The following is a 13,859-nucleotide window of genomic DNA, read 5'->3' as shown; positions in this document are numbered from 1 at the left end:
AAAATTAGGACTCTTGTCTCAGCGGTACCTTGGGTGGATATGAAGCTTTTTGACATTTTGTGGTGTGTTTGAGGGGCGTAGAGTGACATGACATTTGGACGGGACACATTTTACTTTTAGTGATTGTAGCTCTATCGATTTCAGTAGAGCATGGGGTAGGGATTAACTCATGTTGTCCACGTCAGTTATTGCAAATACTCTACTCTATCCACGCCTCTATAATGGACACCCAAATTCCTATAGGGATCAATACTGTGCAGACGACTTGCATCCAAAGCTGTCAAATGGGCAAGGGGAATGATTTGAGAATCACAAGGGAACCTCTATGCCCTTAGAAAGGAAAAAATGCCATCTCAAAGGGGTTCGAACTCACCACCCCAAGACTTCTAGTCTAGTGCCTTACTAATAAGGTAGTGCTCACAACTTGATAGACATATGAGGAAAACAAAATATAAATTAAATGTCGAGTTTTGACAAGTTAAGTATGGATCTTGATTTACCCTTGTAATTTTGTGTGGTAAAAGCACACATTTGTAAGGCCCCCATTATGAGGAGAAGCCATCGTGCGTGAAGGAAAATCACTCACCGGAAACCAAAATTTTCACGGCCAAGAATCAGGGGCAACTTTAGAGGTCTCAGGGGCGGAGGCCTCCGAGACTTTTTTTTTCACCGGAATATTCCTTTTCGCCAGAATATTATGGCTGGCCGGCGGCCGGAAAGTGGTCGGAAAACAACCAATCGGTTGGCCGCTCACCGGTAGTCAATGGCCGGTGGTCGGAAGTCAATGGCCGGTGGCCGGTGGCCGAATTCAAAAGCGGACTTGTCTTCTCAAGGGCGGCCACACATGGGCGGATTGGAGGGTCTGATTTGGACTTATTCGCACAAGGGCGGCTACACATGGCTGTCTCTCATAAGAGAGGGCAACCCTTTTGACCTATGAAAGGAGGCCATTTCTACACACATTTCATAGTGTGAAGTTGATGCAACAAGGTGAGTGTGAGGTGGTGAGAGTGAAGCAAGGCGGGAGCTCTATCAAGGGTTTAATCCCTTTGTAAACTACTTCTTCTTTTGAAGTGCTAAAGCCATTGAGTGGCTGCTTTCCCGTGGACGTAGCCCACATTGGGTGAACCACGTATATCGTGTATACTCTCTCTCTCTCTCTCTCTACTCTACAATCTCTTGTGTGTGAACTGGATGTGATCCGTGTGTAAACCTAATAAATGTCATGTTAGAAAATAAGACGTAGCTAAATAGATTTTTGAGTAGATTACTTAATGGAGAGAAATCTAGTGCCCATCGACGACCTAGATGAGCGTTTTTCGCACCTTTTGACAAGAACCATTGATCCCTAATGAAAAGTTGGGTGTCAATTAGTCCCAGGTAATAGTCTACCCTCACCCTCTTTTTGAAACTTTGACTTGAAAGAGATGAAGTTACACAAACCCTTGCTTTGTCCAAGTCTCCCAACGGTAAAATGATAAGCCAACAATCATATTTGTGACCCTGTTTGATGGGACATGAGACCCCCCACATTGCTTTAACTGTGTATACTATATATAAAGCGAGCAGGGAGCCCTCCCCCCCCCCCCTCGCCGACCACGTGGTGACGACTGCTTGCTCCAGCTAGTGCTCTTTGTAGCGTGGCAACACAATACGAGAGAGAGAGAGAGAGAGAGAGAGAGAGAGAGAGAGAGAGAGAGAGAGGTGCCCCCTTCGGCGCCTACCAACTCGTTGCTTTAAATTTCATAGGTGGCTTATGATAAATATTGGCTTGCTAGGCCCCATGTAGGCGGGTGTGACTGGCACAACCGGTCACGCCAGCTTCTTCAACGTTATGCAAAGGCTGCAACACACTTGCAACACCTGCACACAATGCAATGGTAGAGTGCCTGAGTGGGAAGTGGCAGCCTGACCAGGGATCAAGCATCGTGTGTGGCATCCCTACTCATCATTTTGGTCAACGACTGACAACCGGTTGCTTTTGACTGGCAATCGACTTGGCTACGTAGCCACGATGGCAAGCAAGCCGATTCTTAACCAAAGCCTTCATAGGCGGCATGCCTATGGGAATATAGGAAGAGCGTGAAAATGTGTTGTATGTGCATTTGGCGGCGGCCACGTTTGACCATGTGTGTGTAAAATCGATTAGGTTTTACGGCCCAGTCTAAGGCTACGAAGGCTTGAAGGCTTGAAGAGCACGTTTCGTCTCCATACCAAGCGTAAGCGGCACCGTCCTTTTTGGCGTGGCGGCCCTCTCGCTGGCTCTCTCTCTCTCTCTCTCTCTCTCTCTCTCTCTCTGTGTGTGTGCGCGCGCGTGTGTTCTAGGCAGAGCTACATTATTTTGCAGGGATCCTGAAGCGGAATGTCTCCTGGTGCTGGTTCGCGCTGGATTAAACCAGAGGTGAGCGCCATTAATGTGTGTGTGCGTGAGAGAGAGAGAGAGAGAGAGAGAGAGAGAGAGAGAGAGAGAGAGTGAGCTTCTCTAACATGCATCTCCAAGGCTTGCCTGCGCGGCTCATTTTGCCTGCTTTTACAAATCCCATAATGGTAAGAAGCTATGTGGCCAAAACTTGTCGTCGTCTTCAAGATCCATTTTCATGTCAAACAGCACGTCGAGTGTATGTGTATAGGTGTAGGCAAGCCAAGTCTGCTGTAAAGCTTTTGTCACGTGATGATCTTTTTCTTGGCAGAAATGGGAACGTCATGCCAATAATTCAGTGATGAAACACTGCATTCATGTTCGTTGACATGAGGCACATACATCTTGTACACCCTTTTCTATTTTCAAGACAACATTTGATGAAGACTTGTTTTTTGTAGATATGGCCCTTGTTTGCCGCAGTAGGAACCGCGGTGGGCTTGTGCGGCTTCACAATGTTTCGCTCCATCACTGCTCATCCTGATGTCAGGTATGTCTCGCTCTCTCTCACACACTCACACTGCAATTGTGATGACATGATTGATCACTGTTAATTCGAACAATGCAAGTGCATAAAAAAATTAGGCTTTACCTTAATTATTACTACCATGTTGATCACCGTTTCGGACAATGCAAGTGCATGCACAATAGGCTTTACCTTATATATGCTACCAAATGTGGTAGAATCTTGGTGAGCCCTCCTCTTTGTTGACAAGCTTGAGTTCAATCCATGTCAAAAAGATCAAGGTCTCATAGCATTCTTTTGAATTAGGGTGAATAAAGGTGACCGAGCTGCTGGTTATTTGGAGAACTTTGAAGAGGGTGAGCAATTCAAGGAGCATGCTTTTCGCCGATTTCTGAGCGATAAACACCCCGAAATTTTCCACACAATAAACAAAATTTTCAGCGAGCGAGAGTGAAAAATTATTATTATTTGGAGAAGATTCTCTGAGCAGCTCATGTCATTCATGCCAGCAATTGGTGGCACATTTTTCCAAAAACTAGCTAGAATAAAATAACACACTGTGATTACAGGTGTGAAGCGTGTTCTTGCTGCGAGGGTCTCTCTCTCTCTCTCTCTCTCTCTCTCTCTCTCTCTCTCTCAAAATTTCCTGGTCTTGGGTATCTTGGCATGCAGAGAAGAAAATTTTATGTATAGTCCTGCATTTAAAGAGGGGCTACTATATGGAGCATTTACAGTTCGTAATTTTAGGTTCAAAACACATGGAAAAGCTTAAAGAGGGTATCCTTTATAGTGCCTTATGATTACAATGTATATGTATATTAATGTATATCCATGGTGCTCAGTAGTTTTTGATAGGAATTGGATTCATATCTTGTGATCATGATATTGCATAATCAATCTAAAATCTTTGGAATTGATGAGATTGTCATACCATGAAGTAGACAACTTGTTTGTGCATTTGAGTCCAATAGAAGGAAGAGAACCATCAACTTCTTAAAATGCATTAAAAAATACACCATAATAAATAAACTACAATTTTAAATCCTTTTAGAATATCGGTCAGTAGGCTTTCAAAACAATAATGCCTCTTTGGTTATTTGTGGGAAAAAACACATGCTTGTCAAGAGAATTGGACGATAATTGGTAATTGTCGCACATCTTATTCAATTCCTTGATGAGCCTCAAGTGCCTATCAGCTTCTTCTTGGCTTGTTTGTCTTGTATTAGCAATGATTAAACACACTTTTTGAATGCTCTCACTATTGTTAAAAGACACTTGGCAATAGTTGCGTTCTTAGTGTAAGGGTGCATACCATACTAGCCGTACGTCAGGCGCCACCCATCTATTTTCAACCTTATTCTTTTCACACAAAAGCAATAAGGAGCATTGGTGTATTATCCACTCTCTTGGGCAGAGTGCACTCTTGTACTCGCATCTGCTTCGCCTCACAAGTGGTATCAAAGCTCGATGGTTCTCTTGAGTTCGACGATGGCACGTACACGAGCACCGCTTTCAGCTAAGGCTCAAAGCCTTACAATAGTGCAAAATCACACAGTTCTGAATGAGCTCGACAGTCTGCACGAAGGGGTTTTCTTGGAGCTGTTGAAGCAAAGCATTAAATTTTCAAAACGTAAAGAGCTCATGCAACATAGCGTTAATTTTCTCAGCAACGAGCGCTACAGGAGCAACAACATTGCATTTTCAGATTCTCAACGTTGGGATTTTCTTGGAGTGCATAGCATTAAATTTGAATGCTAAGAGAGCTTTGCAGATAGTGTTACACAAGCAAGCAGCAAAGCGTGTTGATTGTTTTTAACGCTAGGAGTATTCATCAGATAGCGCAACATAAAAAAAAAAGAAGCATCGTAAGCTTTCCTGCAGCGCTACAGTGTTGTGAGAGAGGGAAAGAGAGAGGAGAGAGAGATATGTCAAGAAGTGTGCAATGCGGCTAAGAAAGTGTTGAGCCTCTGACTGTGAGAGTTCGCAGCAAAATCAAGCAAGCCGTAAAAGATTTGAAGCTAAAAACACACTCAAAAAGAACAAAACTCCAGTCATGAAAGCTTTACTTTGAAAAAGAGCGAAAATTAACTCAAAACTCTTGTTTGTGTAATGATTCGGTGTAACCTCGCTCCCAATTGCATAGTTGCAGTGCTCTTTTGCCTTAATAAAAACCCTAAAGTAATGCTTCAATTCTTCATCGTTGCCATTTCATGGAAGCTTCAACACTTCATTAGACAAATCCAAGTAAGTATTTGAAGTGGAGAAACCCTAATTGGTGGCGTAGAGCCTCAAATACAGTGTTGAAACAGCATGGGACTGCACTAGCAAACCATAGGTAGGAGTGAAGGAACATTGTACAAGTACAACATCAACACTTTGAGCTCCTTTATGAAGGGATACAAAGCCTACACATAGTCACATCACCATGAGTGATGTGGCATTTTGAGTCATTTTTTACCGTCTTATGAAATTTTTTTGACCATTTTTAGTCCAAAAATATCTTTTTCTACCCGTAAAAAGCCCAAACGAGTTGGAAAAAAAACCTAAAGATTGTGAAAAATCCCATTGGGCTTTAATTTCATTTTGAACCTCATTCTACCACTTGGCAAACGCTATGGATTCTATTGGAATTAAGATTGCAGAAAAACACACACAACTTGGAGAAGACTAAGGAAGCTCAAGGCACACAACAAATAGTGTATTACTTAGTGTGCATTGGAAAGATAGATAGCTCTAGAATGATGGGTGTATATACAATGCACGGGGAAAAAACCTTCTAGTGAGGGAAAAAATGGCCCGACGGTCCTAAGTGTGTTTACACACATTACTACCACATGTATATGGTAACAAATCCTCCCTTGGAGTAATACGATGAATGAGAGATGACACATAGAGTAAAGGGAAGTGTCATGTCCTCAAGGCATGATCAATCCATAAAGGAGACTAGTCCAAAGCTTTGCGAAAAGCTTTGAACTTCTCACGAGACAATGCCTTTGTGAAAAGATCTGCAGGGTTGTCTTGTGTTGGTACATAAGCCAAGCTAATCTCTTCTGCTGAGAGCCTCTCCCTAACGTAGCAGTAGTGCACCTTAATGTGCTTTGTGCGAGCATGAAAAACTAGGTTCCTTGCAACTATCAATGTGCTCTGACTTTAGTGTAGATAGTACTGGCAATGTCCTGTCCGACACCCAAATCATCCATAAGGCGTCTGAGCCATACACACTCAAATGTAGTTGTGAAGACTGCCCTATACTTAGCTTCACAACTAGAAGTGACCAAAGTAGGTTGCTTCTTGCTCAACCATGATATACATGAACTACCAAGCATGAAACAAAAACCACTTGTGGACACTCACGTTGTCATGCCGTGGCACGTACATATAAAAACATTCACCTCACTCTTGACACTTCTCGATGTATGCAAATAAAAGCAATCATGTACATATTGTGATAAATATTGAAGCCTTTACTGCGGTCATTATCATGTACATATCTATCCGGGGAGTCGTGGCCCTGGATGTGGAGCATTTGCGTGCTTTTCCACGTTGATGAGATGCTTAATTTGGTTTTACAATGTATATATTCCAAGTGTTTCATGGTGGCACACTCATCTCGCCTAAAAAAAATGATGCGGAAAAAATTACCAAAAATAGCAGTGATCCAAAATGGTATATTGATGGAAAACTATGCATTTTATGCTTATGATCCCATAAATTTAGGGATTTTTCTAACTCCGTTTGGGATTTTTCGCATCAAAAATGGCATTTTTTTGGATAAAAAATGAGCTCAAATGGCCTAGTTTTGATCCAAAATGGAAAAATGGCCTAAAAATTGACACATCAGCTGAAATGCCGTGGGTAAGAGAGAGAGGGCTGATTTTTACAGAAAAGACCAGCAATTTTGCACTACTGTGCAATAGCTTCCATGGTTGCTCAATCTATGTGTAGGGCAGTCTTGCCTCTTCGCAATCTTGTATTTGAGCTTGTGAGGGAGTGAATTAGGGTTTCCCCTTATCAAAATGGTGTGTGGGCTTCACTTTAGAAGCTCATAAATCTATGCAAAATTAGAAAATTATCGTCGTGAAGGTGGATGCTCGAGTGTTCCTTTCAATTGTTTGATGTTACGACTATGTAATTGGGGGCGATTCTACATGATACCATTAAAGAGGTTTGGGTTTCGATAGAGAATTGTGCTTGTATGAGCACTGAGGATTCATGGCTGAAACTTTAATGTTTTTTAGATGGTCTTGTAAAGTAAAATTGAATGTGATTTGGTGATCCTCTCATCATAATCTCGACTACAAAAACAAGCAGACTCCAAACACGATAGGAAAGAGGGTTTGTGACTTTGCTATCACGAACGCTCTTAGATTTTCTATCACCCTTAGAAAGAGGGTTGGTGATTCTCCACAAACACTTTTTCACAAAGTGTTTATGACTCTCATCATGAACTCTCACAGCCAGTGGTTTTGCACCTTCCCAGCTAGACCGCACATATTCTGACATTTCTGGTGAACCCGACGCGAAGCAGCTGGGGTGGGGGTTCAAATACTTGTTTTGAAAGGTTTAATTACAAATAATAAATCTATGGATCAACAAGAGCAACAAGGCATGCATTTTGATCAAGGCACAATGCAAATGTTTCAAGCATTCGCCATGTTTATGCAACAACAACAGGCTGCAGAAAGAAGGGAGGTGTCAACAACCAAAGCCCTTCAAGCTATAGTGAACAAAATGGACCAATTTGAAGGGAAAGATTTCACAAAGTTTCTTCGTGGTTATGGAAAGGAGATGGAGCTACAACGGGTTCCAGAGGTGGACATGATTCATAGTTTGGAGCTTGTTGTGGTCCCCAAGATTAGAGACCATGTAAGGGGAATCAGGGACGAGCATGGAGAAGGTTGGGAGCAATTCAAATTATCCCTAAAGGAGGAATACTTCATGGAGGACTCTGAAAGGGTTACAAAAAGGACCCTCTTGGAATGGGTTGCAAAGCCAAAAGGACTTTCCATCGCCGAACTGTTGAGAGAGTTTGAGCGACGCTATGCTCAACTGTTAGGAATAGAGCGGGCTACTTTGGATAGTGAAAAGACCGAATTGTTTCTTCAAGCTGCAAGTCATGAGCTCCAAGAACAGCTAGAGCTACTCCTTGAAGACAAGAATACAGAACAGGGTCTAAAGGCTAAGTGGAAAGAGGTTGAAGACGCAGTCTCATTGCTTGCTAAGAGGCAACGTCGTAGGGACAAGATGGTGGTGAATGGTACTACCTCTCCTCCTAGCACGTCATAGATTCCACCAAAGCCTATTATTGTGAGTCCAAAAGGTGATAATTCAATGCTTGATGAGCTTGTTAAGGGCATGCAAGAAATGAAGTTAAAGCTAACAAGGCTTGAAGAGAAAGGACAACCTGCTGTAGGACAAAAGTCCCAAAGCAAAGAAGGATTTGTGCATATATGCATATGGTGTGATGGCACAGACCATGGCAAAAGGGATTGTGATAGCTTTAGTAATGCCTTAAAAAGAGATCTTGTGTTTTTTAAGGATGGCAAGATCCATCTGCGGGAGACAGTTATGCCATGAGGAACTAACTTTGGAAAAGGAGGTATGCGGAAGTTAGTGGAGGATATGGCAACTAATCATGCTATTTCTGCAGTGGAGGCTGCTACCTATGTGGCAAAGATAGAGCTAATTCCAAAGAAAGTGTTAAAGTATACTCCAGATGATTTTGAGGAGGTTGATAGCTTGTGACCATATGCATTAGTCTCAGCCAAAAAAGGGAAGGTAACTAAACAAGTATTACATGAAGTTGGTGATTGTATACGCCATACAACAGGCTGGGATGATGATGTGGACTCTTTATCAGTGCATGCCTATCTTGCAAAATGCTATAACAATGAAGCAATTATGGAAGAGAAGCGCAAACGTGAGAATGGAGATGCAGGTCCTTCTACTTCAAAGAGGGTTACAAGAGCTGGTGGAAGAAAGGATCCAGGACCTTCTTATGAGACTCCACCACATGTGCCTCCTCCTCCTGAGATTCCTATGGAGGAGGCATCTACAGGAAAGAATAAAGAGCAAGGAAAAGCTAAAGCAAAAGGCCCTGCATACAAACTACAATCTGACATTGAAGCTACCACAAACTTAAAGCAGGTATTGGAGGAAAGGATTTTGAATAGCAAAGTTGAGTTTACCTTGGGTGAGGTTCTTGGCATTGCTAACCGCGAGTTTCATGAAGAAATTATAGATATCATAAAAAGAAAGAGGTATACTCTCACTGAATCTATTCCTCCACAGTTTGAGGGTGAAGGAGAGTCACTTAAGGCACATGGAATACAAGTCCAAGAGAGTGATTGCGATGACAGTGTGGTAGGATGGTACCAGTCTTCTCAAAGAGATGCACATGCTAGATTTGCGGATGATGATGATGAAGGTGAAGCCTCCTATAAAAGCCACTACTCCAAAATTCATTGGGCAAGAGCTACAACAAAAACTTTAGTCAAGGTGGGTGATCTTGAGGAGCCATATGTGGCATTGATAGATCATGGCTCTGAGATCAATCTTATGTCCAAGAGTTTTTACACTAAGGGTAAGTGGCCGATAGACACGGACCATGGGTGGATGGTTAGAGCTGCAAATACCTCATCAAGAGAGTTGTATGGGGCTTGTCCAAATGTGAAAGTGATGATTGGTAATGTGAAGGATGAGAAAAATTTCTTTGTGCAGGAGATGTCTACCTATCCTCTTATCCTTGGGCAGCTATATATGACAGTTTTTCGGATGGAAACAAAGGTCTTGGATGATGGTTCTACTTATGCTAGGGTAAAGAGAAGAGATGGGAAGCGAGCTGTGCAATTTTTGACTGTGTATGTGAATCACGAGAGGAACCGCAATAGTCTTCGTGAGTATCCTCTACCAAAAGCGAACAAAGAGTTCAAAGAGTACAGGGAGACAAGGGGTTTTGTCCATGTACCATTGTGAAGCAAGATTGCAATGGTACAAGAAGAAAAAGATTCTCACCTGACCCAAAACGAGAAGAAGCTTTTTCTATAGGTTTCCAAGGATTAACAAAGCATGGGTCAGTATGTTTTTTGAAGCTTGAGGATATGAAAAGAAATGCACGAGAATATGTATATAGTATATAGAAATACATGAAAGAAAATGGTTTCATAGAGGATAGTGAATACATTTCAGGTTTCTTTGAACAAGTTTCTCATGTAGATACTATGCTTGATATTGAAGCTATGATGGATTCTAGCATGCAAGATGGAACCCACATTGTGAAAGTATGCAACTATGGAAATGTATGATGTGATTGAGGCTTTTGAAGATCAGAAAGATTTCAATGCTAACAAATGACCGCAAGTGCATGTGGAGACCAAGTACAAAACGGTGGCAAAGAAAGTGAGACCAGTGGCCTTACCTTTTGTTGAAAGGAAGCCCTTTCAACAACGTTTCCACAAAGATTCCATTAAGATTCCTCAAATATTCTGTAAAGATTCCACATGAAGATGGTGATGAAGTAATGAAGATGAAGATAGATGCTGCAACATGAAGATAGATATGAGAGTAGGAGCGTGTTAGCATCGAGGAGCTCTCCGCGTCGACGCAAGCAATGCAAGCCGAGGACCAGATCGCGAGCCCGCCTGCTACGAGCTATATTTGGTCGTAAGTACCTCAAACGACATCCGATTTGAATGTTCAAGTAGTCGTTAGAATCAGGGCAAGAAGCTCTTCGTGTTGATGTCTTTGTAGATCAGTTCCGGACACTTTGGAAATTACTGTTTTGAGTCTATCGCGATAGCGATTAGAGGTCTTACAGTTATGGTTTTCAGGGTTTAGGTGTTTGGCCATATAGGATATGTCGTTGTGAGTCTTGCCCTCCGATTTCGAGTCATTCTGATATGATTTGAGACTGTTTCGAGCTTGTAGTGTTTTGTAGGATGCGTTGTCTGTTTCTTTTCTTTATGGTAGTGTTGTGGTAGGATTAGTGACTGTAGAGTGTTGTTCGTGTCTAGCTTAGGGTTAACAACCCAGAGATTGCCTCCATGCCCTATTCGGGTCAGCTACGTCCTTGGATTGACAGTTTGTTGGTCTGTGTTCTCGCTGTGCTCCATCGTCCGTAGCGGCATACCCGCTAACATTGGCGCCGTTGACGGGAACGAAGCGCCTAAACTAGCGTAGACCGCATCACTCATGTTTGATAGTATAGCGTTTCTCTAGAGTTTTCTAGAGTGTTGTCATCATTTGCCTTCTTAGTGGGAAGTCAGAGAGCGGATCTCTTGACTGAGGGATAGCCAGGGAGCCTGCATCTCACCGAGGTGGTCCATCATGAGGTTGAGGTATGGTTATATTATTTTGTTGTGTGTTTAGATTAGGTTTTATGGTTTGTGTATTTGGTTGTGACTTATGGTTGTGAAGACTTGAAAGAGAAAAAAACACAAAGAAAAACGCAAAAGGTAAGTAGGAGGCTGTTTGCTTGTCAGAAAGAAAAAAAAACCATTCAACCATCCAAAGTAGGACTTTGAGGTAGTGTAGGACATCCGATCTTGATCTAGAGCGATTTTGACATGAAAATGTGCTTGAAAACACAAAAGGCAAAATTGTGCTGATTATGGTAAAAGTGCTCTAAAATGGTCGTTTGAAAGCCGATTTGAGTGCTTGTTTTTGCATTGGAGACCTTAAGGTAGGGGGGAAAACACAGATTTGGTCCAATCCCAAAAGAAAAAAAAAAAAAAAAAACCTAAAAGACCCAAAAACCAAAAATCTGAAACCAAATCTACAATTTTAAAAAAAGTTTGACCTCAAGACCTTGTTTTGCATATGCTCTAGAGCTAGTATGTGAAATTTCAAAGCAATTCTAAGTGGGAATTTTCTTTTTCTGAGTGTAAGGAAGTGAATTGTGAAATGCTTGAATCCAAAGGAAAAGAAGTCCAAATTGAATGAAACTTTGGGGATAGGCTTCTAAGGGCATTGGGAACCAAACTATCCAAAAACAGAGAAAAAAATCACTTCCCAGTGGCTCTCTGCTCAGTCTATCCCGATGGACTGGTGAATTGGCGATAGACTCACAAACAGGCAAAACCCCTCATACCACAGGTAAAACACATCAATACAAGGCTGCTCCCAAAAATTGAGTGTACTTGGACACCTGCTTGACCACCAAACCTCAGGTCTGGTGTTTTGAGTCAGACTTCAGAGACAAATTGGGTAAAGGGACTTGACCAAATTTCCAAACCTTATGAAACTTGGTATACATGATCTACAGAGGGTAGGGAACACATCTGTGAAGAGAAAATTTGAAAAAAGTGTCATTTTAGCATACTTAGTGAGTCTATCGCGATAGACTAAGAACCCAGTGATAGAAACTGAATTTTTCAAAAACCTCTATGGGATAGCTGGGAAAGGTGCTATCAAGGACACATAAAAATTTTGAAGTCATTTGGACATCAGAAAGTGGGTCTAAGACCATTTGAGAGGATTTAACTTGTAGAAAACACCAAATCTTGTCTAACTGACAAAGTAAAAGTCCAAACCACTTGAAAATTGGTAGGAGGACTAAGGAGAGGTGTTGGAACACAGTGGTATAGTCAAAGTTCATGTTTGACCTATAAAAGGGGTACTTGCTCAGTCTATCGCGATAGACTCAAAGCAGGGCCAAAGAAATTGAATTTTTCAAAACCCTCTGGAGCATAGCTTGTTTAGGCTCTCAGGAGGTTACACACAAAATTTGGTGGATTTTGGACATTGGAAAGTCATTCTAAGTCTATTTTCTAGTGATCAGATAGACTTAGAATTCTAGAGTTGGAGTTAGAGACCTAAGAAAAAGTCCAAAACAAGTGAAAATTGGTGAGCAAGGTATACAGAGCATAGGGAACACAATGGTGAAGAGAAATCTGGAAAATTTTTAAAACTGAAGAATCTGCTAAGTCTATCGCGATAGACTAGGGTTTTTTCACAAAAATTGAAATTTTTGAAAACTGACCTTAGGGCCTTGTTCTACATGTTGTTGTGAGCCTATGGTTAAGTTTTGAGTAAATTTGGAGCATTGGAAGTGCATCTAAGTGGATTACTTCACAAGGTCAGAAAAGAAATTGTTGTTTGATGCAAGTTACAAAGGAAACGTATTCCAAATTGGTTGAAACTTGGTGAGTAGTATCTCAAGAGAAGGGGGAACTCAAATCTGTAAAAATAGTTTAACAACTGTATCCCAGTAACAATCTGGTAAGTCTATCGCGATAGACTTAGGAATTCACTGTAGAAAAATCAAAATTCAAATCTGACTTCATATTTGGGTTCAGAAGGCCCATTATACCCTGTACACAAAGTTTGAGTGCATTTGGACATCTGCAAGGGGTACTTGGTGAGCCTATCGTGATAGACAAGTCAGGAAAAAATTTTGAGAAAATCTTTTGAAACCAAGTATACCACTGGGTTTATCATTGCCTAAGGAGTGCACACACCAATTTTGGGCTCAAACTGACCACTTGCAAAAACATCAGATAGAGCAACTTTCCAAATTACATCTCACTGTTTTGGTCATAACTTTCACATACGGACTCCGATTCCAAAACTTTTTTTTATCAAAACGTAGCTTGAGAGCAGCACTACAGATCTTAGAGTAAGTTGACCAAAATGGTTGACGCTGTTTAAGGCCTCAAAATGCATCCGGAAGTCAGGGGTGTCTAAAACCGACAATTTGAGAGAATTGTGAGAACGCTCACGATTTTGGACATAGTTTTGGATTTTCCCTGACCAAAACACTTGAACACACAGATAGAGGTATTACTACAACAAGCTAGATCTGTTAAGCCTAGAAGTCATGTCTACATCAGACTCAGACTCAGCTTATACAAGCACATGGATTGCAGGGATAGATGAGCAACCGCCCAGAATAGATCTTCCAAACCTACAGTACATCTAGACCAATTTTGTGGAGAGAGTTTGGACGTATAACCATGAAAGTGAAGGACTATATAT

General features: G+C 41.6%; 1 protein-coding gene across 1 annotated transcript; it reads left to right on the top strand.

Moving 5' to 3' along the window:
* Window positions 1-2,226: 2,226 nt before the first annotated feature.
* Window positions 2,227-3,473, top strand: LOC147446696 (uncharacterized). Its single transcript, XM_086526285.1, has 3 exons — window positions 2,227-2,401; window positions 2,821-2,909; window positions 3,192-3,473. The coding sequence occupies exons 1-3, from the start codon at window positions 2,363-2,365 to the stop codon at window positions 3,337-3,339; spliced, it is 276 nt and encodes a 91-aa protein (XP_086382411.1). The 5' UTR covers window positions 2,227-2,362; the 3' UTR covers window positions 3,340-3,473.
* The last annotated feature ends 10,386 nt before the right edge of the window (window positions 3,474-13,859 follow it).

Source organism: Adiantum capillus-veneris, chromosome 12, assembly GCF_014529385.1.
Source record: "Adiantum capillus-veneris isolate H3 chromosome 12, ASM1452938v2, whole genome shotgun sequence".
Lineage (NCBI taxonomy): Eukaryota > Viridiplantae > Streptophyta > Polypodiopsida > Polypodiales > Pteridaceae > Adiantum > Adiantum capillus-veneris.
This window is presented reverse-complemented; position numbering and strand designations above follow the sequence as displayed.

Excerpts from the sequence above, each read along its gene's own strand:
- LOC147446696 (XM_086526285.1), top strand. The coding sequence starts at position 2,363 with ATGTCTCCTGGTGCTGGTTCGCGCTGGATTAAACCAGAG. Across the intron at positions 2,402-2,820 it reads CGCGCTGGATTAAACCAGAG|ATATGGCCCTTGTTTGCCGC; the intron begins GTGAGCGCCATT and ends TGTTTTTTGTAG. Across the intron at positions 2,910-3,191 it reads ACTGCTCATCCTGATGTCAG|GGTGAATAAAGGTGACCGAG; the intron begins GTATGTCTCGCT and ends CTTTTGAATTAG.